Source organism: Erythrolamprus reginae, unplaced genomic scaffold, assembly GCF_031021105.1.
Source record: "Erythrolamprus reginae isolate rEryReg1 unplaced genomic scaffold, rEryReg1.hap1 H_26, whole genome shotgun sequence".
Classification (NCBI taxonomy): Eukaryota; Metazoa; Chordata; class Lepidosauria; order Squamata; family Dipsadidae; genus Erythrolamprus; species Erythrolamprus reginae.
This window is the reverse complement of record NW_027248480.1, coordinates 104128-129973: the sequence shown is the minus strand read 5'-3', so window position 1 is coordinate 129973 and position 25846 is coordinate 104128. Positions and strand designations below refer to the sequence as shown.

General features: G+C 43.2%; 1 protein-coding gene across 1 annotated transcript; it reads left to right on the top strand.

Moving 5' to 3' along the window:
• Nucleotides 1-3925: 3925 nt before the first annotated feature.
• LOC139155517 (CCAAT/enhancer-binding protein epsilon-like) lies at nt 3926-13994 on the top strand. Its single transcript, XM_070730675.1, has 2 exons — nt 3926-4626; nt 13692-13994. Exons 1-2 carry the CDS (start codon nt 4201-4203, stop codon nt 13992-13994), a joined length of 729 nt encoding a protein of 242 aa, XP_070586776.1. The 5' UTR covers nt 3926-4200.
• Nucleotides 13995-25846: the final 11852 nt, after the last annotated feature.

Sequence of the window (25846 nt, the reverse complement as noted above, 5' to 3'; positions counted from 1 at the left end):
ATTGAGATGACTTTGAATTGAGCCGGGGTGGCATAGCAGGTAGAGTACTGTACTGCAGGCCACTGAAGCTGACTGTAGATCTGCAGGTCAGCAGTTCAAATCGCACCACCGGCTCAAGGTTGACTCAGCCTTCCATCCTTCCGAGGTGGGTCAAATGAAGACCCGGATTGTGGGGACAATATGCTGGCTCTGTTTAAAAAAAAGTGCTATTGCTAACATGTTGTAAGCCGCCCTGAGTCTAAGGAGAAGGGCGGCATAAAAATTGAATAAATAAATAAATAAATAAATAAATAAATAAATAAATAAATAAATGAAAACAAAAAACCCCAAAACAAATGCAGACAATTTTATTTTATTTATTATTAAATTTGTATGTCGCCCCTCTCCGCAGACTCGGGGCGGCTCACAACAGTAATAGAAAAACAATGTACAATACAAATCTAATAATTAAAACTAAAAACCCATAATTTAAAAAGCATGCACACAACATACCATACATAAACAATATAGGCCTGGGGAAGTTATCTCAGTTCCCCCATGCCTGACGGCAGAGGTGGGTTTTAAGGAGTTTACGAAAGGCAAGGAGGGTGGGGGCAGTTCTAATCTCAGGGGGGAGCTGGTTCCAGAGGGTTGGGGCCGCCACAGAGAAGGCTCTTCCCCTGGGACCCACCAAATGACATTATTTAGTCGACGGGACCCGGAGAAGGCCAGCTCAGTGGGACCTAATCGGGCGCTGGGATTCGTGCGGCAGAAGGCGGTCCCGGAGATATTCTGGTCCGATGCCATGAAGGGCTTTATTTATTTTATTTATTTATTATTAGCGTTGGAAGGGACCTTGTAGGCCATCTAGTCCAACCCCCTACTGGTGCAGGAAACTCTATGCCACTCTAAACAAATGGCAGTCCAACATTTTCTTGAATGTTTCTAGTGTTGGAGCGTTCACAACCTCCGCAGGAAAGCCGTTCCACAGGTTGATCGCTCTCACCGTCAGAATGTCCTTCCTTATTTCCAGTTTGAATCTCTGCTTGGTCAGCTTCCACCCACTATTCCTTGTCTGGCCTTCTGGTGCTTTGGAAAATAACATGACCCCCTCCTTCCTGTGGCACCCATCAAAATATTTGTAGACTGCTATCATCAGTAATGGGCAGCCAAAATTTTTACTGCCACACTGTGGGTGTGGTTTATTTTGTGGATATGACTTGATGGTCATGTGACTGGGTAGGAGTGGCTTGTCGACCATGCGACCAGGTGGGAGTGGCTTGAATGATCACCAGTGTCGCTCACTGGGGTGACAATTTGCTTCGCGCTTCCCACGCTCTCCTTCCTGGGTCGTCCCCTGCCTCAGGCTGGGTAGCTAGGCGAATGGGTGCTGATCAGTTGTTGAGAAAAGAGGGGGGGTAGGAAATGGCCCCCCTGCAATTCCTCCTGGTGCTGGTCTCTCTGCCACTTTCCGAGCAGGAGGAGGATGGAAGGGTGGGATGGTCAGCTGGAGCTGGCCACACAGCTTCATTTATGTTGTGAGCCGCCCCGAGTCCTCGGAGAGGTTTGGCATACAAATCCAATAAATAATAAATACATTTCCACTGGAGCAACTGTGTTCCACTCTGTCCTGCCTGCTGCCCATCCCTGGCTATCATGTCCTTCCTGAACTTCCTGATTGCTAAACTATCCATGGCCAGTTCCTGCAACTTCTCTTCATATGTTTAATTTCCAGTCCCCTTATCATCCAGGTTGCTCTCTTCTGCACTTTCTCTAGAGTTTCAATGTCTTTTTTGTAGTGTGGTGACCAAAACTGAATGCAGCACTCTTAAATCTGGTCTAACTAGGGCTTTATAGAGTGGTATCAGTACCTCCCTAGTCTTAGAATGTATCCCTCTGTTGATGCAATTCAGGATTGCATTGGCTTTTATAGCTGCCGCTGCACATTGCTGGCTCATATTTAGTTGATTGTCCATCAAGACTTCAAGATCTCTCTTGCAGTCGCTGCTGTTGAGTGTGGTTTCACCCAGTTTACACGTATGTCTTTGGTTTTTCTCACCTAGGCATGGGATTTTACTTTTCTCTGCGTTGAACTTCATTTTGTTTGTTTGTTTTGAGATAGGCCCCGTTCAGTTCTGGCTTCTCAAAAAAGTCCTTCCTTACATCTTCATAGATGTAAATTCCCTCCATAGCTGGATTACAGCATTCCTGTCAAACAGACAACAAGTGGTCAAAATAGGAAGCACCATATCCACCCCCGTCCCAGTTAAAAATGGTGTTCTCCAAGGTAGTGTACTGGGACCAACGGTCTTCATTCTCTACATCAATGACCTTTGCAATTACATCACAAGCAATTGTGTCCTCTTCGCCGACGATGTAAAACTCTTCAACACCACCGATAACACAACTACTCTCCAAAAAGACCTTGACGCTGTTTCTGAGTGGTCTAACACACGGCAACTCCAAATCTCAACTAGCAAATGCTCTGTCCTACACATTGGGAAGAAGAATCTGAATTCCAAGTACGAACTGAATAATCAAATTATCACAGATAATACCCACTCGGTTAAAGACCTTGGTATACTAATAACAAAAGATTTAAGTGTCAAAGCCCACTGCAACAACATAGCCAAGAAGGCTTCAAGAGTTGTAAACCTAATCCTACGTAGCTTCTGTTCTGGTAATCTCACACTACTTACCAGAGCTTACAAAACTTTTGCCAGACCCATCCTTGAATACAGCTCATCTGTTTGGAACCCATATCACACCTCAGACATTAACACCCTTGAAAATGTCCAAAGATACTTCACCAGAAGAGCCCTTCACTCCTACACTCAAAACAGAATACCCTATGAGACTAGACTTTCAATCCTGGGCCTAGAAAGTTTAGAACTAAGACGCCTTAAACAAGATCTAATTATTGCCCACAAGATCATATGCTGCAACGTCCTGCCTGTCGGCAACTACTTCAGCTTCAACCACAACAACACAAGAGCACACAACAGATTTAAACTTAATATTAACCGCTCCAAACTTGACTGTAAAAAATATGACTTCAGTAACCGAGTTGTCGAAGCGTGGAACTCATTACCGGACTCCGTAGTATCATCCCCTAACCCCCAACAATTTACCCTTAGATTATCTACGGTTGACCTATCCAGATTCCTAAGAGGTCAGTAAGGGGCGAGTACAAGTGCACTAGAGTGCCTTCCGTCCCCTGTCCTATTGCTCTCCTATATCTCCTATACCTTTCTTCTATTCCTATATCTCTTCTATTCTTTCATTGATATGTTCTATTACCATACCTTCTTTTCTATTATTTCTTAGATATATTTTACTATGAGTAAATATAACCTCTATAACCTTCATCATGTATTTTACTATGTGTATATAGATATATACCCACTAAAACTCTCATTGTGTATTGGACAAAATAAATAAATAAAATAAATAAATTTTTGCTTTGGAGGGCTGGATGTGTGGCGATACTCAACACTCAACCGAGGTAGGATTGAAAAAAAAATATTGAGACATCTCTGGAGCTTCCCTTGCAAACAGGAACCTGCAAGTTTACCACTTGGCTGGAAGTCACAGTTGTCGAAAAGAGACAAAAAGGTCTCCACCAGGATTCTGAAATGGGGTCAGTGGGTAGGCGTGAGAAGCCAGACAGGGCGTATTAGCCCCAGAAGAACAGCAATGACAATGAAGGATACTTCTTCTTGGGATGTACCTTGCGTGACAGGTTGGGAAGCCAAGAACCACCAGGTTGAGAAGAAGACACTGCCTGGCTGAATTGGCCTTTTTTGTTTTGTTTGGGGCTTTTTTTTTTACGAGCAGGGCTGGGGTGCAGCATAGAAAGAGGAAGGAAGGGGCAGGCAAACAGAGAAAAAAGAGGGAACTGAGGCGAGATAGGTAGAGCTAAAGGAAGAAAGGAATTCAGCAGAGACAGGGAGAAGAAGACCCACCACCACCAATCTCCCCAAAAACCCACTTGGACATCTGGAGAATTGGCGCCCTACTGAAACGAGAACAAAGACAAGGCAATCCCACCAGAAGAAAACCAGAAGAAGATCCATCCAGGAGAAGAGAGAGAGACAGAGAAATAACGACATCCACGAAAAGAGGTGGCTAACCGAGGAGACGTGGAAAGCGGAGCAGAAGGTGCCCGTAAAGACTTCCGAAGGTCGGGAAGAAAGAGGAACTGGCGTTGGGTCTTCTACCATGGCCCAAGGAGGGTACTTTGAAGGCGAGAGGCACTACCAAGCTCTAGAAATGGCTCCCCCAAGATCTGCCGGCACCGACTTGGCTCCTTTGTGCGAATCGGAGTTGGCGACCTACATCGGGGAAGAGCAGCTGCTCTCGGAGTTGCTGCAAGGCAACCAGCAAAGGCTGCCCAAGGGGGTCTCCTTCCCAAACTACTTCCCCGCCGACCCGTACCCCTTCCTCTCCTTTGGAGGTGAACGCAAAGGCCTGCCCCCCTTTGACCCACGGTCGGTGGCTGTCAAGGAGGAACCTAGAGGGGGAGAAGCCGGACGAGGGGCCTCACGCCACCCGTACGGCCCCGTCCACCTCCCAGCTGCCCACTGTGCCCAGGTGACCCTCACTCAACCGGGACCGCGGACCGGACCAGCTCTGAGAGTCCTCAAGGTAAGGATGGAGAAGATCTTCCTGTTACCTTCCATCTCTAGCCTGGAGACCTTCCCACATTCTACCCGCCAACGAGAAAGAACAGGTGGACTCGCTGGGGAGACACGATTAGTAGCCTTCCAATATGTGAGGGGCTGCCACAAAGAAGAGGGGGGTTCAAGGTATTCTCCAAAGCACCTGAAGGCAGAACAAGAAGCAACGGATGGAAACTCCAAGACCTCCAAGGTCCCTTCCACCTCCATTCAGATTGAGGTTGGTTCCTAAAGTTGACCTGCTAGAACAGGGGCAGGGAACGTTGGCTCCTCTATGACTTGTGGACTTCAATTCCCAGAGTTCCTGAGCCAATCATGTTAGCTCAGGAATTCTGGGAGTTGAAGTCCACATGTCATAGAAGAGCCAACATTCTCTACCCGTGTCCTAGAATGTTATTACTGCAAATAGAGAGAGCTTTTGGAACTCGCCCACGGTCCTCTTCATCCTGGAGAAAAAGAACAGAATAACAAGAGTTGGAAGGGACCTTGAAGGTCTTCCAGTCCAACCCCCAGCTTAGGCAGGAAGCCCTACACTACAGAAAGATGGTTATCCAGTCTCTTCTTAAAGGTCTCCAGTTTGGAGCAACCAGAACTTCTGGAGGCAAGCTGTTCCTCTAATTAATTGTCAGAAAAATCTCCTTAGTTCTAAGTTGCTTTTCTCCTTGTTTAGTTTCCACCCATTGCTTCAGGTGCTTTGGAGCATAGCCTGACTCCCTCTTCTTTGTTGCAGCCCCCGAGATATTGGAAGACTGCCATCATGTCTCTCTTGGTCCTTCTTTTCATTAAATGAGCCAGGCCCACTTCCTGCAACTGTTCTTCATATATTTTAGCCTCCAGTCTCCTAATCATCTTTGTCGCTCTTCTCTGCACTTGCAAAATACTTGGAAAGTGACCTGTTTTGCTTCTAGTTTGACTCATTGACAAACCCATCGCTCAAGGGCAGGTTCAGTAGTAGGTGGCTACCGATGTGGTAGGCGAATCCGCACCAATAGTGGCCACCACATTGCGCAAAGTGTGCACAATCGCTCCAATGTCAGCCCTTTGGGTGCCACCATCTTTTTTCTTGAATTTTTGGTCTTTCTTTGCTCGCGCAGAAGCAAAATCTCACAAGGGAACACTCGTACGCGTGAGATTTCAGCAATTTTTGTTCTTCTGCGCATGCGTGAAAGCAAAAAAAATTCAACAAAATCTCTCAGGCACACATGTCCCCTCACAAGATTTCAGAGCGTTGCACAGGCGCAGAAGCAAAATCACGCTGGGAACGTGCCTATGCGCATAGTATGCACACACACGAGAACCCTCATGCTGCATGCGCAGCGCACCGGTAGCAGCAGGTAAGCGGAATCTGCCCCTGGGCAAGTAGATCTGTGGGAGAGCAGAAGAAAATAGCTGCCGTTCCCTGAATTGTGCAGACAGGATGGAAAGAGACAGGAGAGGACATGTGTTTACTATTTATTTGTTTGTTTGTTTGTTTATTTTTTTGTTTATTTATTTATTTATTTATCAAATTTGTATGCCGCCCCTCTCCGTAGACTCGGGGCAGCTAACAACAGTAATAAAACAATATAATCTAATATTTAAGTTAATTTAAAAAGAAATGATCCCTGTGGGTTTTCCACGGCAGCATTGATTTCATGGAGGAGGACTGAAAGACAACCTACTCCTGAGCCTATCATGGTGAACCTACGGTACACCTACCAGATGTGGCACGAGGTGGCACACAAAGCTATTCTTCTGGTTTCTGGCACGATGCACAGCGAGTCTTTGCGGCCGACAGAGTGCCAGAAATCAGCCTGAAAACGATCCAAAAAAACGACCCGAAAATGGCCAAAAAACCACCCTCCAAAGTAGGCATGCCCGCGCTGGTCTTTGAGTTTCTGGTGTTCTGGCACGGAGGCGAGAAAGTTGTGTTTATCAGTGTTGTTAACTTTAAGATTGGTGGACCTCAACTCCCAGAATCCTGGGAATTGAAGTCCTCTCGTCTTAAAGTGTTTTAAGGTTGAGAAGCACTGGATTAAAGAGTTAATTTAGGAGGAATAACTTTTTGGTAGTGGAGGCAAATGTTTAATAGAAAAGATAACATTTCGAGGAGTTTCGAATCCTTATCTGTTTTCTTTTTTCCAGAGTCCCTGTTTTTAATTCCTTTCCCCTAACAATCCAGATTATGAAATGGCCCCATTTTAGAAGAATAGAATAGAATAGAATAGAATGGAATGGAATGGAATGGAGTGGAGTGGAATGGAATAATGATAATGATAATAACAACAACAAACAACAACAAAACAATAATAATAATAATAATAATAATAATAATAATAATAATAATAATAATAATTTATTAGATTTGTATGCCGCCCCTCTCCGTAGACTCGGAGTGGAACGGAATGACAAAATTAGAAGGGACCTTTGAGGTCTTCTAGTCTCATATAACTGCACTTTAACTTCCAACTCTGTAAAATTCTTATTTTTTAAAAAAAATATTTGCCTTCTCCTCTCTCTCTCTCTGTGGGGTTCTCTAGTCTTTCCCCCCTCATCAAAGGAGTCCAGGAAACCATGAAAATAGGACATTTCACACACCGAGGGTAAAACCCTCATGGCTGTTTTGGTTTTTAAAGATAGGTCGGCCACGTCAAAAAATAAGCAGAATAACGTAGCACAAAGACCTGCCTAAGAAAAATTGAGGTGCTAAGTGGGCATTTTAAGAAAACTGCGGTGTGTACATGTTGCTAAGGTCACAAGATCAGGCAAAGAAGTGCTCTGAGAAGCAAATCTTGTCAAGGCTCAGATAAAGATGGCTTGCTCATGGTGGACCTTGACACCACCAGCTTGTCTTAATCACCGTAGGTAGCATGACAGTGGTGTCTAACAGCTCATAACAACCCCAATCATGGCTTATCACAGTAGGTGAAGAGACCCATGATGGGTGATAAATGGAATTCTCAAAAACTTCTCAAGAACTTCTTAAGAACACAGCTTGAGCCATTCTTCTCCTATAAAACCACAAAAAGAGGGATTCCCCCCCCCCCCGTTTCTTTTGAGGGCCAGCTTGTAGATGAAATGAGTTGCATATAATTGCAGAAATAGGGGGAAACATGGAGGATTAGAATTAGGGCCCCCAAGTGCACCTCAACGTGAAGAACCCTTCTTGTATAGCTATCAAAATGTAGCTGTTTCTGCAGGCATTTTGAAGTCTGTAAAGGTAGAAACGGTCCTTCAGGCAGGGAAACGTTAGTCAATTAGAATAGAATAGAATAGAATAGAATTCTTTATTGGCCAAGTGTGATTGGACACACAAGGAATTTGTCTTTAGTGCAGATGCTCTCAGTGTACGTAAAAGAAAAGATACATTTGTCAAGAAACACAATAATTATAGGGGTCAAATAAGCTAGGAGGAAACCATCAATATTAATAAAAATCTTAAGGATACAAGCAACAAGTTACAGTCATGCAAACATAAGTGGGAGGAAATGGGTGATAGGAATGACAAGGAAAAAACTAGTAGTAATAGCAGTGCAGACTTAGGTAAATAGTTTGACAGTGTTGAGGGAATTATTTGTTTAGCAGACCGATAGCGATCAGGGATAAATAAATTATTAAATTTTCATGTAATAAATTTTTATTCATTTTTTAAAATATATAGGATTTTTGAACCACCCTTTTTTCTTTTCTTTTTTGCTGGATTAATTATTACATCGGCTGTTGTTACAATTTTCCATTTTGGGAACCTGGGAATGAGCGCCAGGAGACGGAAGGGTGGCTCAGCCTCAAAGATAAATAAACCGGGGCTACCGTCAAATATTTCGTGGTGCGGTCTAGAAGCAGTGCTTGTGTAGATCAAACACAGCAAAAGGATGCCGTTTCGGATGTGATTTTAGACAGATGGAAGAGGGGAAGCCGCGGGCTGCAAAACTAGGTGACGCTTCAAGGGGAGAGAGAGAGCTTGCGAGGGCCAGTTCAGGAAAAACATTCAAACCCCTTTTGCTGAAGATCTAAAGAAATATTATGAAAATATTTATCAGACATTTTGCAGGCCTGCAAAACATGAGCCAAACGGCCGAGTGGGGAAACGCTAAAATCCAGGACAATGGAAGGAAACTCGACCATTCCTGTAGGAATTAAAAAGTCTAATCCCACATAGTTGAAATTGTGACATTCAGACCGGGGGGATTTTTCATGTTGGCTTGAGATAAATATAATTTCGGCAACTGTCGGAGGAAGAAAATGCCTACTCTCTCTGCTAGTAATTTAACAAAGTCTTGGAGTAATTGGAAATGACAGAAGAAGGGACCTTGGAGGTCTTCTAGTCAAAGCCTCTACCATTTCAGACAAATGGTTGTCCAATCTCTTCTTCAAAACCTCCAGTGTTGGAGCACCCACAACTTCTGGAGGCAAGCTGTTCCATTGGTTAATTGCTCTAATCGTCAGGAATTTTTTCCCCTTCGTTCTAGGTTGCTTCTCCCCTTGGTTAGTCTTCATCTGTTGCTTCTTGTCCTGTCTTCTAGTGCAGGGGTCCCCAACCGCCGGTCCGCGGACCAGTACCGGTCCGCGGGACATGTTGCACCGGTCCGCGGAGTCAGTTGCTGCTGTGGAGCCGGCGAGTGCCAAGCTGTTTCCTATCTCTTTCCCCTCCCGTTCACTCGGGACCACCGTTTGACTTGGGCCGAGAAAACTTTTGCTTGCTTGCTTGCTTCCTTCCTTCCCTGTCTTTTTCCCTTCGTCGAAAGTGGTCTATTTCCTCCCCACGAAGCCCTCTCTCTGCCTGCAGCTCAGACGGAAAGACTTTGGCATTGTGCAGCTCTTTTTTTGCTAGGCTCCCCCACCCTATTCCTGGGGGCAAAGCCAGGGGTGTGCGTGTAACCGTGAAGCCCCCACCACCAGCTCCGGTAATTTTCTTTTGGAAGGATTCCTTGCTGCAAGAAAAGTACCAGACCTGGCAGTGGTGGGCGCTCCAAGCAGGTAGCGATCGCAAAGGAAGGTGACTGTGTCCGTGGAGGCACCTCCCCCCCTCTGGGATTCCTTGCTGCAATCCTAGCCGGAACGGGCGCTGGGGGGGGGGGGATTCTCCCTCAGGTGGACCGCCTCGGCCCGAGGCAAAGGGGGGTCCTGAGTGAACAGGAGGGGAAAGAGAAAGGAAACCGCCCCCTCCTACCCTTCCTCCCTCTGTCACCTCGGCTCCCCTGCAAAATTAAAAAGGGGGGGGGAGGAAAGAGAGGCAATGGAACGATAAGCTACACCCCCATGCTTAATCCCGCCCCAAACCATACCCCTTTCTGCCCCCACCGGGCCATAGAAAAATTGTCTTGCTGAAACTGGTCCCTGGTGGAAAAAAGGTTGGGGACCACTGTTCTAGTGCTTTGGAGGATACGTTGACCTCCTCTTCTTTGGGAGAGCCCCTCAAATGTTAGAAGACTGCTATCGTGTCAACCCGTAGTCCTTCTTTTCCCCAAACTTTCTAATTTCTGCAACCAAGTTTTCTTTTTCCCCATCTAAGTTGAGTTGCCGTTTAGGAAATGAATTTTCAACAGACTCTTATTTATTTTCATTTTTTTTACATCTGTACTCTTTCCATTTCTTTCTCTCTCATTTTATCTCTGGACGTTTTGAAAAATAGAACAGACAACTATTTGACCAAAATGGCATAAGATTTCCTGCCTCGAATAGGGGGTTGGATTGGAAGACCAAAAGGTCTCTTCTAATCCATAGTACTCTTGGTTGTATCTTCTCTGTTTTATTTATTTGTTTGTTTGTTTGTTTGTTTGTTTGATTTTTTTTAATGCCACCCTTCTCCTTAGACTCAGGGCGGCTTACATGTTAGCAATAGCACTTTTTAACAGAGCCAGCATATTTCCCCCACAATCCGGGTCTTCATTTTACCCACCTCAGAAGGATGGAAGGCTGAGTCAAGCTTGAGACAGTGATGAGATTTGAACCGTTGACCTACAGATCTACAGTCAGCTTCAGTGGCTTGCAGTACAGCACTCTACCTGCTGCGCCACTCCGCCTCTTTCTATGTCCTTTCCACCCTCTTAGCACTTCTCCTAAAGTTGGAGGAGGGTATGTGGGGGTAAGACCTACATACAAACTGGGTGAAACCACATTCAAAAGCAATGAATATGAGAGAGATCTTGAGTCTTGGTGGACAACCAACTAAATACCGTGTTTCCCCGAAAATAAGACACTGTCTTATATTAATTTTTGCTCCAGAAGTTGTGCTACGTCTTATTTTCGGGGGGTGCCTTATATTTCTCAAATAAGACAAATTCACAGGCAGAAAAGCTGACACCCCCAAAGAAAGTGTACCGTACGGTACACTGATTACGGTACGGTACCTGTCAGTATGGCACACACACACACAAACGACGGCACTTATATGGTACAACAGTATACTCTCGCTATTGCAGCTTCCGGCCACCAGAGGAGCTACAGTCTACGCACTGTAGTGGAGACGGTAATGGCGGTGAGACAGCAGCAGGCTGTGTCTGCTGTACTGGACGGTACAAAGCGATGGAAGGGGCCAGCAGGGGACGCCACATTATTACGGTACCGCTATGAACAGCTTTGAATGGTACCGTATGTTTTTCCACCGTACCGTATGTAAACTTGACTATGCCTTATTTTCGGGGAGTGCCTTATATTAGCAAATTCTGCAAAACCTCTGACATGCCTTACTTTCAGGGTACATCTTATTTTCGGGGAAACAGGGTATGAGGCACCAATATGCAGCGGTGGCCAAAAAAACCTAATACAATCCTAAATTGCATCAACAGAGGTGTACAATCAAAGACTAGGGAGGTACCACTCTATAAAGCCTTAGAATACTGCATCCAGTTTTGGTCACCACACTAAAAAAAAAGACATTGAAACTCTGGAGAAAGTGCAGAAAAGAGCAACCAGAATGATAAAGGGACTAGAGACAAAAACATATGAAGAGAGACTGCAGAAACTGGGCATGGATAGTCTAGCAAAGAGAAGGACCAGAGGAGACATGATAGCAGTCTTCAAATATTTGAGGGGCTGCCGCAGAGAGGAAGGGGTCAGGCTGTTTTCCAAAGCACCAGGAAGCCAGACAAGGAGCAACGGATGGAAGCTGACCAAGGAGAGATGCAACCTGGAAATAAGGAAGAACTTTCTAACGGTGAGAACGATCAACCAGTGGAACGGTTTGCCTGCAGAGGTTGTGAACGCTCCAAAAGTAGAGATTTTCAAGAAGAGATTGGGTGCTATTTATCTGGGGTGGTATAGAGTCTCCTGCACCAGCAGGGGGTTGGACTAGATGGCCTACAAGGTCCCTTCCAACTCTAATAATAAATAATACTGAAATGAATTTCCCCATGGCTTTACTGACTACACAACCATAGTTTGAAACTGCACAATTCAAACCTCTTTCGCATGGAATTGGTCTTGCAAGTTTGGGCCACAGACAGTGGCAGGGTTCAATTTTTTTTTACTACTGGTTCTGTAGGCGTGGCTTGGTGGGCGTGCTGTGACTTGGTGGGTGTGGCAAGGGAAGTTATACTGTAAAATCCCCATTTCTTCCCCATCAGCTGGATCTAGGGAGACAGAGAATAGATGGGGGTGGGGCCAGTCAGAGGTGGTATTTACCATTTCTCCGAACTACTCAACATTTACGCTACTGGTTCTCCTGGTTCACTTGTGCCTTTCGGTCATTGGAGAGCTGGTCACAAAGGGAGCGCGAGACTCCACCTACCCACCTGCTTAAATGCCACCATTTAGGGGTTTTTAATCTTCTGCGCATGTGCAGACCGTAAAAGAACCCAAATGGGAGTGTCTTGGTGGGTGGGCGGAGCCTCATGTTCCCTTCGCGACTGGCTCTCCTATGACTGACAGGCATGAGCGAACAGGGAGCATTTCAGCTCCTGGCTAGAACCTACTGAAACTCACCTCCAGTCTGGATCAAATCTGAAATCCATCCTTTAAAAAATAAAATAAAATCACTCTTTAACTTTTTTCCAGCTAAGTTTTTTAAAAGAAAAAAAGAAAGAAATGGTTTTGTATTCTTGAAACTTCTGCTTTTCACAAAGAGCGTTTGGCATCTCAACTTCTCTTCTTCCAAATCTCTGGAAGAAGCCAAGCTTTCCTTATCATAAGCTTTTTTTCCTTTAAATTAAGTCTAGGGGAGGGAGTAATCTGCTGGGGGGTCTAGGGACCAAAATTAAATAGGGTGGGGAACAGGGGCTGTAACAGGTTGGTGAGCAAGAAAAAAACCAGAAGAAAAAGACCCAGCTGAATTTGTCTTTTTTCAATGTTTGTTTTATTCTTTATATTTTTATTATTACTTTTTATTTTATTTTTCATTAATTAATTTATCGTTCATGTCAGAAATCTGGACAAAGTCACCCTTGACTGCATATTTCCTGCATTTCAGAGGGAGCTTAAATATCTCTTGCTGTGACTTTCAACTCCATCCCCACCCCCCCAAAAAATCTATTTTATTATTTACTTTATTGAATCCGGTTTCTAGGCTGATCCGGTCACTTGCAGATTCCTATTTTTAGGAACCGTGCTACAGTTTTTGTGTGGTTTGAACATCAAACTGATGAGAAACTGTAGTTAAGAGTTTTGAATGCTTTTAAAAGGGGGTCTTTGATGTGTGTATGAAAGGGGGTGTGAAAGAGAATAGAGACAGAGAGGCAAGGGAAGGGAGAAAGGAAGTGAGAAAGGAAGGGAGGGAGAGAGAGAAAGAGGAAGGGGAGAGAGAGAAAGGGAAGGAAGGAGAGAAGGAGGGAGGGAGAGAGAAGGAAGGAGGGAGAGAGAGAAAGAGAGAGGGAGGGGAGAGAGAGGGAAGGAGAGAACGAGAAAGAGGGAGGGAGGGAGATAGCGCCAAAGATGGCAGTCCTTCACTGGTCAGAACCTGCTGAAACCCACTTCTGTTCCACGGGCTAATCGTTCAAACTCTCGGGAAAATTTGTTCTTGGTTGCTTGACGGGTTTCCATCCCATGCTTCTTGTTCTTCCTACCTTTGGTCAGGGTTCAACCCTCACTTCTCTAATCTCTTATTCTCCCTGCTCTCAGGGTCCGGCCTGCAGCCCGTCTCCTTCTTGCGGCACACCCAAGGGAAAGAAATCGGTGAATAAGGACAGCCTGGAATACCGGCTGCGCCGCGAACGCAACAACATTGCAGTGCGCAAGAGCCGCGACAAAGCCAAGCGCCGGGTGATGGAGACGCAGCAGCGCATGGTGGAACTCCTGGGGGAGAACGAACGGCTGCGCACCCGGGTGGAACAACTGATGCAAGAAACCGAGACCCTTCGGGATATTTTTCGTCAAGTGCCTGAAGCTGCTGGCTTGATCAAGGGTCTCGGGAGCTGCAGCTGAAGCTGGCCAGGCGGGGTTGGCATCCAAGGTGTTAAAAAAAAAGGGGGGGGTAACTGAAATCTAGAAGAACAAAGCTTTTGCAAGGTGTAAATAAATATTTTTTTTGGCTTGGCTTTAACCATCTTTAAGGTCACTCTATCCACGTCTGTGCAATCTTCTTCTCTTTTTTTAATTATATCTTATTCTCTTGGAGTTTTTTTCATTTTTCCAATACTGTGCAAACACAATTCTTGCTGCGATATTAAACACAAATTCCTTTTATTATATTTTTCTGGTACTATCCCTAACATGAATATTTCTAGTTTACAGGATGTAGCTTTAACATTTTTTTCTAATCATATTTGTATTTTTAGCCAGTAATTCTTTCTTTGCTTTCACACAAGCCCACCACATGTGACAATATGTGCCTGGTATCAGATTGCATTTCCAGCATTTGGTGGAAATTTTTTAAAAACATCTTTGCTAATCTTGCCTGTGGTAATTGCTACCTATAAAACATCTTAAATTTTAACGCACCCGGGGAGATTTTGCAGGCCAGTTTTAGATTCTTGCAAGCAAGGGATTGAAATCTGGGTGTGAGGAAGATGTGGAGAGACTTGCAAAGGATGTAGAAGCTAACAGTGGCCATGCAGAAATGGTGTGTGTGTGTGTGTTTGTGTGTGTGTGTGTGTGAGAGAGAGAGAGAGAGAGTGTGTGTGTGTGGGAAGGAGGCAACAGTGCTCTGGTGATATCTATGGCCCAGACTTACCTTGGTGACACCGTTCTTCTGTGCTGTTCCTAAACACGGTTCTCCAACCTTGACAACTTGGTGGACTTCAAATCCCAGAATTCCCTAGCCAACATGACTGGCTGGGGAATTCTGGGAGTTGTAGTCCACATGTCTTAAAAGTCGCCAAGGTCAGAGTCTCCTATCTTAGCTGATAGCTCACACATCCTTAGGAAGTTCCTCCTAAATTCTAAACGCTAGGTTTCTCAACTTTGGAAACTGTCACGTGTCTGGACAGGCTGGGGGATTCTGGGAGTTGATGTCCAAACATCCAAAACAGGGATGGGTTCTAACTTACCTTGCTGCTGGTTCACTTCCTGGCCGTGCTTCGTAAGTGCACAGGCACTTTTTGCGCATGGATATGCATGGTCCTGAAAAAAATCACCCCAAAATAAAATATTTTTTAAAAAGCAAAAACCAAGATGGCGGCCACATACACAGTGCCGGAAACTCAGAAAAAAAGGAGAAAGAACCTGAAAACAAGATGGCGACTACCTGCACAGCGCAAGAAACTTGGCTTCTGCACATGCTCAGAAAAAAAAAGAGAAAAGATGCCGTAAACAAGATGGAGACCACACGCACAGCGCAAGAAACTTGGCTTCTGCACATGCTCAGAAAAAGAAAAATTTTAAATTAAAGAAAAAATTCAAAAAAATTATTTTATTTTTTTTAAAGATAGCGGTGCCAACAGACTGGCACTGACCAAAACCGTTCTGTAACGTCATCGTGACATCACCAGTAGGTCACTACCAGTACTGGCAAACTGCTATGAACCGGGAGAACCAATGATGGGCAGCAGCCGGTGCGGTCAGGTGCTCTATCCCGGTAGGAAATTCTGGGATGCATGCGCAGCTGTGCACCCCAAGGCTTGCACGCAGGGCCCTGCATGAGATTTGGTTTCTGCGCATTCGCAGCAAGTGAAATCTTGTGTGAAGATTCGATCACATGAGCGAGATTTTGGCAATTTTCGCTGATTTTTTACTTCTGAGCATGCGTGGAAGCAAAGATATTGGCGAAAATTGTCAAAATCTCACTTGTGCGACCATCTTTACACAAAATTTTGCTTGCTGCACATGCGCAGACTTTGCGCCGATGGCGTGCACATACCTGGGACGGCTTCGGATGGCGTGCCAGTAGCACCGAAGACGGCAGTCCTACGCTGGGGAGAACCCACCTCTGATAAACACCATCCTAAAAAGATCCGATCTTTTCCTCTCATTTCCGCTGTGGATTTCTACCTGCAAGGTGAACAAGTAGACAAAAGAAAACAGACACACAAACACACTTCCTAGAGGGTGGGAACATTCCCCATTAGCCAAGATAAAGCCTGCAGGTTTTCAAGTCAGCTGATCAATCAGATCTGGAAAGGATGTTGCTATAATGAAGCGAATGATGGTTTAGGCCAGGGGTAGGCAAAGCTGGCTCTTCTATGACATGTGGACTTCAATTCCCAGAATTCCTGAGCTAGCATGATTGGCTCAGGAATTCTGGGAGTTGAAGTCCACAAGTCATAGAAGAGCCAACTTTGCCTACCCCTGGTTTAGACCTTTCTCAAGCTTTGTTTGCTTGGAGAATTGTGTACTTCAATTCCCAGAATTCCCCAGCCGACCATGCGGGTTGGGAATTCTGGAAATTGAAGTCCATGAATTATTTAAGCAAATGTATCTTTGAGACGGTCTAACAAGCTTTTTTTTTTAATATAAGAAAATGCAATGTAAGGGTCAAGGTGATATGAATGTGGTATAGATTTTGAGCTCAAGGATTTATGATATATTATTCATATGGAAGATTTCTTGAGAAATTATTTTTGTTTTTTGGTTTCTTGTTTTGTTTTTTTCTCTTCTTGTGCTATAGATGGGTAATTTTTAATTTGATAACTGTTAAATTAGAAATGATTTTAATTGATGTGATAAGGAATATATGAAAAATATAATAAATTAATGATGAAGATTATTAATTATGAGAAAAAAATCTAAAAATGAAATTTGATGGTTGGTTATGCAAAAGCCTGACATTATACAAATGATTGGTTATTAAGAAAATATGTTTTTAAAATTAAAATGAATGGAATATAATAGATTGGATTATATATTTAAAGGTGGGGTGGAGGTTTTTAGTTACAGTGAAAGAGGGAATAAAAGAAAAACAGATATTGAAGAAATTATCAAAGAAGGGGGAAAAGCAATGGGCCCAAAAAGGAAGTTATGAGAGATAGCCAATAATGATGGAAAAATAAGTGATAATGATTAATGAAAAGAACTTATTGATTGGACAAATTTGGTTGTGAAGCCAGATGACAAAATTAGAACTTTTATATTAGAGCTGGGGTTATTTTTTTGCCCTTATCTATGCTTTTATATACCGTATGTCGTTTAAAAGATTTACTGAAGATTTAGAAAGTCATAAATAATAATAACTCTTTTATTTTCTTCTTTTGGGGGGAATAGTTAAGGGAATTATATTATACCAGTCTGCAAATTTGAGAGGGGAGATACTCTGGAAAGACTTAAGAAGGTGAAAGAGGAAGTAGAAAGGGAGGAAGAGATGGAGAGATCGATAGAAGAGGAATGAAGATACAAGTAGGTAGATGGAGGAGTTGATGAAAGATAGAAGGGAGTTTGAGAGAGAATGATGGGAAAAAATAGATTCGGGCAATAAAAGAAGAAGGGAATTTTTGATTAAATGATATGATTTCTGTAATATTGGATGGTATGGTATGTTTATATATATATATGTATATATGTATGTACATATGTATATATATGTCTGTGTGAATGTGTGTGTGTGTGTACATGAATTAGTGTATGATGTAGAAAAAAATAAAAAACATCATGATTTTTTTTTCATTTTCATTTTCAAAATTGAACGGGTTCAAAGACAGGCTACAAGAATGGTGGAAGGTCTTAAGCATAAAACGTATCAGGAAAGACTTCATGAACTCAATCTGTATAGTCTGGAGGACAGAAGGGAAATGGGGGGACAGGATTGAAACATTTAAATATGTTAAAGGGTTAAATAAGGTTCAGGAGGGAAGTGTCTTGATTTTTGAGCGTTCTTATAGTTAATTAGGCATGCTGGTTTCAAAACTGTAGTTAGTTTTCTTCTACCACGTCAAGTTTTTTCTCTACACCTTGTATCAGTGGTTCCTAACCTTTTTTTAGCCATGACCCACCTAAGCATCTCTAAAATCCAGAAGCCTCCCCACCATGACATATAATTCTTATTATTCAAAAAGTGAACTACTCACACAGAAGAAGCCTAGAAACCCGTTAACATGTTTTAAACAAGGTTCCAATTGCTCTCATTAAAAATCAAATTGTTCCCTTGTGGGGCATGTGCCCCATGTTAGAACCAGGGTCTTATATATACAATATATAATATAGTTAATTAGGCAACATGAGCATCAAATTGCATTTTTTACATAGCCATCTTGCTAACTTCCTGGAAAATCTTGTTGCAGTCAATGATGAGCAGGGCGAGCGATTCCACCAAGATTTGAAGGTCATGGAGGCGTGGGATCAAGGTAGATGGGATGGCTGACTATTGTTGGAATATTGTTGGAAAAAGCTATAAGCAAAACTTTTTATGTTAATATGTATAATTACTGTGCGATAAAAAAACAACTGCTATTTGTATGAACACAATTTAACTTGCATTAGCTATTATAGCCTCTGTATGAATAAAATTATTCTTTGTAAACAGTATATTTGGTAAGTTTCTATTTACTTTCCTTTATATGCACAATCCTGTTAACAGTGGTGTCGCTCAAGGTAGTGTTTTAGGACCCACACTATTCACACTATACATAAATGATCTTTGCGATTGCATCACTAGCAATTGCGTTCTCTTTGCAGATGATGTCAAACTATTTAATACCACCGACAATGCTGCTACCCTTCAAAAAAACCTTGACCACGTAGCAGAATGGTCTAAAACCTGGCAACTTCAAATCTCCACCACTAAATGCTCTGTCTTATACATTGGTAAAAAGAATCAGAATACTAAATATAAACTTGGAGGAATTGAACTTATTGATAACCCTCAAAGACCTTGGAGTACCCATATCCATTGACCTAAGTCCTAGAGCCCACTGCAACAACAGTGCCAAAAAGGCTTTAAGAGTTGTTAACCTAATCCTTCGCAGCTTCTTCTCTGGTAATTTTGAACTGCTAACAAGAGTTTACAAAACATTTGTCAGACCAATCCCAGAATACAGCTCACTTGTATGGAACCCACATTGCATATCTGACGTCAACACAATTGAGAGAGTCCAGAAATATTTCACAAGAAGAGTCCTTCACTCCTCTTCTCACAACAAAATATCTTACTCCGCCAGACTTGAAATTCTTGGTTTAGACAACTTACAACTCCGTCGTCTCCATTCCAACTTAATTATAGTTCATAAAATCATATACCAAAATGTCCTACCTGTTAACAACTACTTCACCTTCAACCGCAACAACACACAGCGACCAATGAGGTCCCACAGAGTTGGTCTCCTTAGTGTCCCGTCGACCAAACAATGTCTGCTGGCGGGACCTAGGGGAAGAGCCTTCTCTGTGGTGGCCCCGGCCCTCTGGAATCAGCTCCCCCCAGAGATTCGCACTGCACCCACCCTCCTTGCCTTCCACAAGAGTTTAAAAACATATCTTGCCGCCAGGCCTGGGACATTGGACCTTCCCCTGTCCAGCAAATGTTGTTAGTGTGATTGCTGAATGAATGAAAATGAATGTTTTTAAAGTTAGAATTTTAAGAACTTTTTAGTATATTAATTGGATAACTGCACTGTTGTGTTTTGCTATATGTTGTGAGCCGACCTGAGTCCACAGAGAGGGGCGGCAATCAAGTCCAATTAAAAATAGATAGATAAATAGATAGATAGATAGATAGATAGATAGATAGATAGATAGATAGATAGATAGATAGATAGATAGATAAAATAAAATCCAGCTCAATCTTTGGAGTCTGTATTGACTGTTTCCTCATTCCATGGGTGGGCAAAGTTGGCTCTTCAATGATTTATGGACTTCAACTCCCATAATTCCTGGGCCAATCATGCTAGTCCACATGTCATAGAAGAGCCAACTTTGCCTACCCCATGCTTCTTTCCAAAGACGGTTGGGTGGGCCATCCTTATGAGACGACCACCCAACCATCCAAGAGAAGGTCAAGTAGCAGAAGTCCTAACTTGAAAGATTCCCTGTTACTTTTTCCATGACCCTCCACCACACACAGAGAAAGAGAGAGAGAGAGAGACTCGCGCACTCACACAAGAGTTGTGCAAGGCAGCGGTTGATGTGACAACCTCCGGAGAACTACTGAGGGATGGAGGTGTTGTGGTGAGGTGAGGAGAAGAACTTTTCTCCTGCTCCTAAGATCTCGTGACCACGTCAGACGCAACCAAGAGGCCTTTGAAGAGAATATGCCACTCCAAACCAGGTCTCTCCAGCTTTTGAGTGTCGGCTCCTTTGCTGGCCACGGTTTCCACGCCGGGAAGGTCTACCTTCGAGACAGAGGTAGACACCAGCTAACTTTTCAAGGTAAGCCACTACCCTTATTGCATTGTCTTGTGAAATCGACTGTTACACCATCAGGAAGGAGAAAGAAGTCTACCGCAAACCACAACGCGCACCCTTCTCTTCTCTCCTTGCCCTCTGCAAACTCCATCAACCCATCCCTGGGGGCCCACCTGGCAACCTAGGGCATCTGCTTCGAAGTACAGACCAAGCCCCAGCCCCAGACTCTGAAGGGGTTGGTTGGTACCCTCTTCCACCAGCTTGGTCCTGGAGCAGAAAGCTCCGTCGGTGGTCTGAACTCACTCACCAGACCACTTTTGGAGGGTGTATGTGTGTGTTTCATCATCGTTGCGGTACTTCTCTGTTTCTTGGCCACGGAGGTACACCTTTTCCCGTTCCTCACACAACCTTCTCGGGCACGTCCTGCAACGGGCACATTTGCGCAACTCTTTCTGCCGGTCTGGAAAGCTTCCAGGAGCTGACGGATACGGTCCACCATGACCCAACAAAGGGAGAAGAGGCCCTTTGGTGATGAAGGTCAGAATAGCACCCCCCAAGAAGCTGGGCACCCTAAACACATACACACACACACATATATATATATTATTTTGCCAGACCCATCCTCGAATACAGCTCATCCTTTTGGAACCCATATCGCATCTCAGACATTAACACCCGTGAAAATGTCCAAAGATACTTCACCAGAAGAGCCCTTCACTCCTCCACTCGAAACAGAATACCCTACGAGACTAGACTGACACTCCTGGGCCTAGAAAGCCTAGAACTAAGACGCCTTAAACATGATCTAAGTATTGCCCACAAGATCATATGCTGCAATGTCTTGCCTGTCGGCGACTACTTCAGCTTCAACCACAACAACACAAGAGCACACAACAGATTTAAACTTAATATTAACCTCTCCAAACTTGACTGTAAAAAATATGACTTCAGTAACCGAGTTGTCGAAGCGTGGAACTCATTACCGGACTCTGTAGTGTCATCCCCAAACCTCCAACACTTTACCCTTAGATTATCCACGGTTGACCTCTCCAGATTCCTAAGAGGTCAGTAAGGGGCAAGTACAAGTGCACTAGAGTGCCTTCCGTCCCCTGTCTTATTGCTCTCCTATATCTCCTATACCTTTCTTCTATTCCTATATCTCTTCTTCCATTCTTTCATTGATATGTTCTATTCCTATATCTTCTTTTCTATTCTTTCTTAGATATATTTTACTATGAGTATCTCCTCTATAACCTTCATCATGCATTATACTATGTATATATATACCCACTAAAACCCTCATTGTGTATTGGACAAAATAAATAAATAAATAATAAATATTGTCCAACCTTCTCATCGTGCTCAGTGGCAGCGCCATTTTTCTTCAGAACTCAGGAGTCGGAAGTTCTCCTGACCAAATTCTGTGTCGGAGCGATTTGACAGAAGCCATGATACGACTCCATCATCCCAAAACGGGCGACAACACTGGCTTGTTTGCATTGGGTGTAAAGGGCCGTGTTCGATGCAGGGGGACAAAATAGCCCCCAAATCTAGTTTTGTGTTCCCTCCCAAGAAACAGATCTGAACAGCTGCACTGTTTGCTTGTTTTTAATATATTTTTATTATTTACATATAGATATATTAAATACAGTGTAATTATTCTGGCATTCTACTTGCCATGAAACAAAGATTTAAAAAAAACAACACACGCATATACTAGTTTTAACAGTGCCAGTGTTGTACAGTTATTTATGGGACCGTATTATGTGTTATTACAGTTATTTACGGGACTGTCTTGTGCCTCACGTGTCCCAGCGACCACTTTTGTTTCACAGAGTTGGCCTTGTTTGGATCCTGTTGGCCAGTGCCATCTGGCAGGTCCATGGGGAAGGGCCTTTTCTGTTGCGACCCTGGTGCTCTAGAACCACTCCCCCCCCCAAGATTGGTACTGTCTCCACTCACCGCACCTTCCGAAAGACATCTATGTCAGCAGGTGTGGGGCCGTTAGTGATAGTTTCCGCTTTGGCCAGTAGTATGAATGAGGGATGATTGATTGTTTTACATTGAGTTTTACGTCTACTTTTCTTAATGTTTTAACTGTATTGTCCAATTTTTATCTTTGTTTATATTTTATCGTGTAAACTGCCCTGAGTCCACAAGGAGGAGGGAGGCCTATATATCTCATAAACAAACAAACAAGCAAACTTTGGACCATCATATTCTATAGAATGTCAACTTATCTATCTCTCATTCTAATTCCTACATTCTAATACATACATAGTATCTCTTTCCATGTCCACCTAACCCAAGGGTCAGCAATCTGCGGCTTGGGAGCTGCATGTGGCTCTCTCATCCCTCTGTTGCGGCTCCCTGTCACTCAAAATGTGCATGCCAATATGTGATACCTACCAGCACGCAATTTATTGAGCTTTTCGACCCTCCCGGTAGGCCAACCATGGATAAATCCGAGGGAAAAAAAATCCGAAGGAAACAGAACATTTAATTCAACTACATATGCTAGTTCTGCGGCCGCTCAGAAAAGAATTAGGCCTAAACTGATTCCAATGTCTACTTTGCGTTTCTAGCTATGGATAGAATCTATTCCATGTAGTATTTTGTATCTCATTTATCTTTCAGTTTTAGCATTAGTCTGTCCATTTCTGCATAGAATAGAAACATAAAAACATAGAAGATTGATGGCAGAAAAAGACCTCATGGTCCATCCAATCTGCCCTTATACTATTCCCTGTATTTTATCTTAGGATGGATCTATGTTTATCCCAGGCATGTTTAAATTCAGTTACTGTGGATTTACCAACATCTGCTGGAAGTTTGTTCCAAGCATCTACTACTCTTTCAGTATAATAATATGTTCTCACGTTACTTCTAATCTTTCCCCCAGCTATCCTCAGATTGTGCCCCCTTGTTCTTGTGTTCACTTTTCTATTAAAAACACTTCCCTCCTGAATCTTATTTAACCCTTTAACATATTTAAATGTTTCGATCATGTCCCCCCTTTCCCTTCTGTCCTCCAGACTATACAGATTGAGTCCATGAAGTCTTTTCTGATCAGTTTTATGCTTAAGACCTTCCACCATTTTTGTAGCCCGTCTTTGGACCTGTTCAATTTTATCAATATATTTTTGTAGATAAGGTCTCCAGAACTGAACACAGTATTATTCCAGATGGGGTCTCACCAGCGCTCTACACAGCGGGATCACAATCTCCCTCTTCCTGCTTGTTATACCTCTAGCTATGCAGCCAAGCATTCTACTCGCTTTCCCTATTGCCTGACTGCACTGTTCCCCCCATTTTGAGACTGTCAAAAATCACTACCCCTAAATCCTTCTCTTCTGAAGTTTTTGCTAGCACAGTATCTCCCTTATCGTCTCCTCATCTCAAGGGGTGTGTTCACTCTTCCACTACTGTCCGTACACAATTCTTGCTGCGTGTCAAGATGTGTAATATTAGGCATATTGTCCCTTTATCATAAGTGTCTGATATGATGGCTAATAAAAATAATTCTAGCTTAAACTCTACATGATGTCCAGTCCTTTTTTCAACCACATACGAATTTGTATCGAACATTTCCTTGCCTTTAAACAAGTCCACCACATGGGATAATATGTGCCAGGAATTTGTTTACCTTTCCAACAGTCTGGGGACTAGAAATAGGTTCCACACGGTTCGGAGTGGTCCGTCCGAACCGGTAGCAACCCAATAGTGACATCATAATGACATCACAGAACCAGTTCAGTCGGTGCTGGTCCATGGAGGCCGCCATCATTTTTAAAAAAAAATTCTGATTTTTTTGGGGGGTGGGTGGAAAGCAATGACCATTTCAAGGGGCAGAAAAATGTGGACAAGTGTGATTTTGCTCCGTCCTTTTTAAAAATAATTCTGATCGCCTGGCTTTAATTTCTTCGGCTTAGAATTTCTTTTTTTCTCCTTCTTCTCATGCTTATAAGGAAGTGGTATCAGGTAACTCGTGATGCTACCAGGCAGAGATGACTCTTAGTAGGAGAAGTTACACAATCTACATAATTCATTGCCTTATGATACTGGTGACACAGGGGTGAAAATCAGCCGGTTCTGACAGGTTCTGGAGAACCGGTAACAGAAATTTGGAGAACCATCAAATTCCACTTCAGGTTGGCCCCACAATGGGATAGGAATGGGCATAGAAATCAAATAAATAAATAAATAAATAAACAAACAAGCAAACAAATCAATCAATAAATAAAAACAAATAAACAAATAAACAAACAAATTTTGCAGTGCCTTTATTTATTTATTTATTTTCTTATTTATCTATTTATTTATCTATTTATCTATCTATCTAATCTATCTATCTATCTATCTATCTATCTATCTATCTATCTATCTATCTATCTATCTAACCCTTTTCCTTAGACTCAGGGAGGCTTACAACATGTTAGCAATAGCACTTTTTAACAGAGCCAGCATTATTATTATTATTATTATTATTATTATTATTATTATTATTATTATTATTATTTAGACTTGTATGCTGCCCCTCTCCGAACACTCGGAGCGGCTCACAACAAGTAACACATGAGATACAAATACAATATTAAAAACAATTTTAAAAACCCTTATAAAAAAACAGTCCTGCAATCCAAACAAACCATACATAAAATGGAACAGCTGGGGGAATGTCAGTTTCCCCAGGCCTGGCGAAATAGGTGGGTTTTTAGAAGTTTACGAAAGGCAAGGAGGGTGGGGGGCAGTCCTGATCTCCGGGAGGAGTTGATTCCAGAGGGCGGGGGCCGCCACAGAGAAGGCTCTCCCCCTGAGTCCTGCCAGACGACATTGTTTTGTTGATGGGACCCGGAGAAGGCCGACTCTGTGGGACCTAATCAGGTGCTGGGATTCGTGCGGCAGAAGGCGGTCCCTGATCTTTATAGGTCATAACCAACACTTTCCTCCCACTAAGCCATGCTACACCTACCAAGACACATCCAAAGAACCAGTAATACTAAGAAATGTCACATAGGATGGATACAGCCCTCTATCCGAACTCTAGAAACATAGAAGACTGACGGCAGAAAAAGACCTCATGGTCCATCTAGTCTGCCCTTGTACTATTTCCTGTGTTTTATCTTAGGATGGATATATGTTTATCCCAGGCATGTTTCAATTCAGTTACTGTGGATTGACCAACCACGTCTGCTGGAAGTTTGTTCCAAGCATCTACTACTCTTTCAGTGAAATAATATTTTCTCACGTTGCTTTTGATCTTTCCCCCAACTAACCTCAGATTGTGTCCCCTTGTTCTTGTGTTCACTTTCATAACTCTAGATCCAGAAATGTATTCTGAAAGAGAACAAAAAATTGGGTATAGGTAGTATGTGCGGTGAAGGGTTACTTGCTCCTGCCGCTACCAGTACATTCCACTCTGTGTTTCCTGCTGGGAAATTCTGGGGATTAAAAGTCCATGAGTTTCAAAATTTTTAGACTTGTGGACTTCAACTCCCAGAATTCCTCAAGCAGCCATGTTGGATGGGTAATTTCTGGCAGCTGAAGACCACAAGTCTTAAAATTGCAAA

Coding starts and splice junctions, on each gene's coding strand:
- LOC139155517 (XM_070730675.1), top strand. CDS start 4,201: ATGGCCCAAGGAGGGTACTTTGAAGGCGAGAGGCACTACCAAGCTCTA. Junction 4,627..13,691: donor CAGCTCTGAGAGTCCTCAAG/GTAAGGATGGAG, acceptor CCCTGCTCTCAG/GGTCCGGCCTGCAGCCCGTC.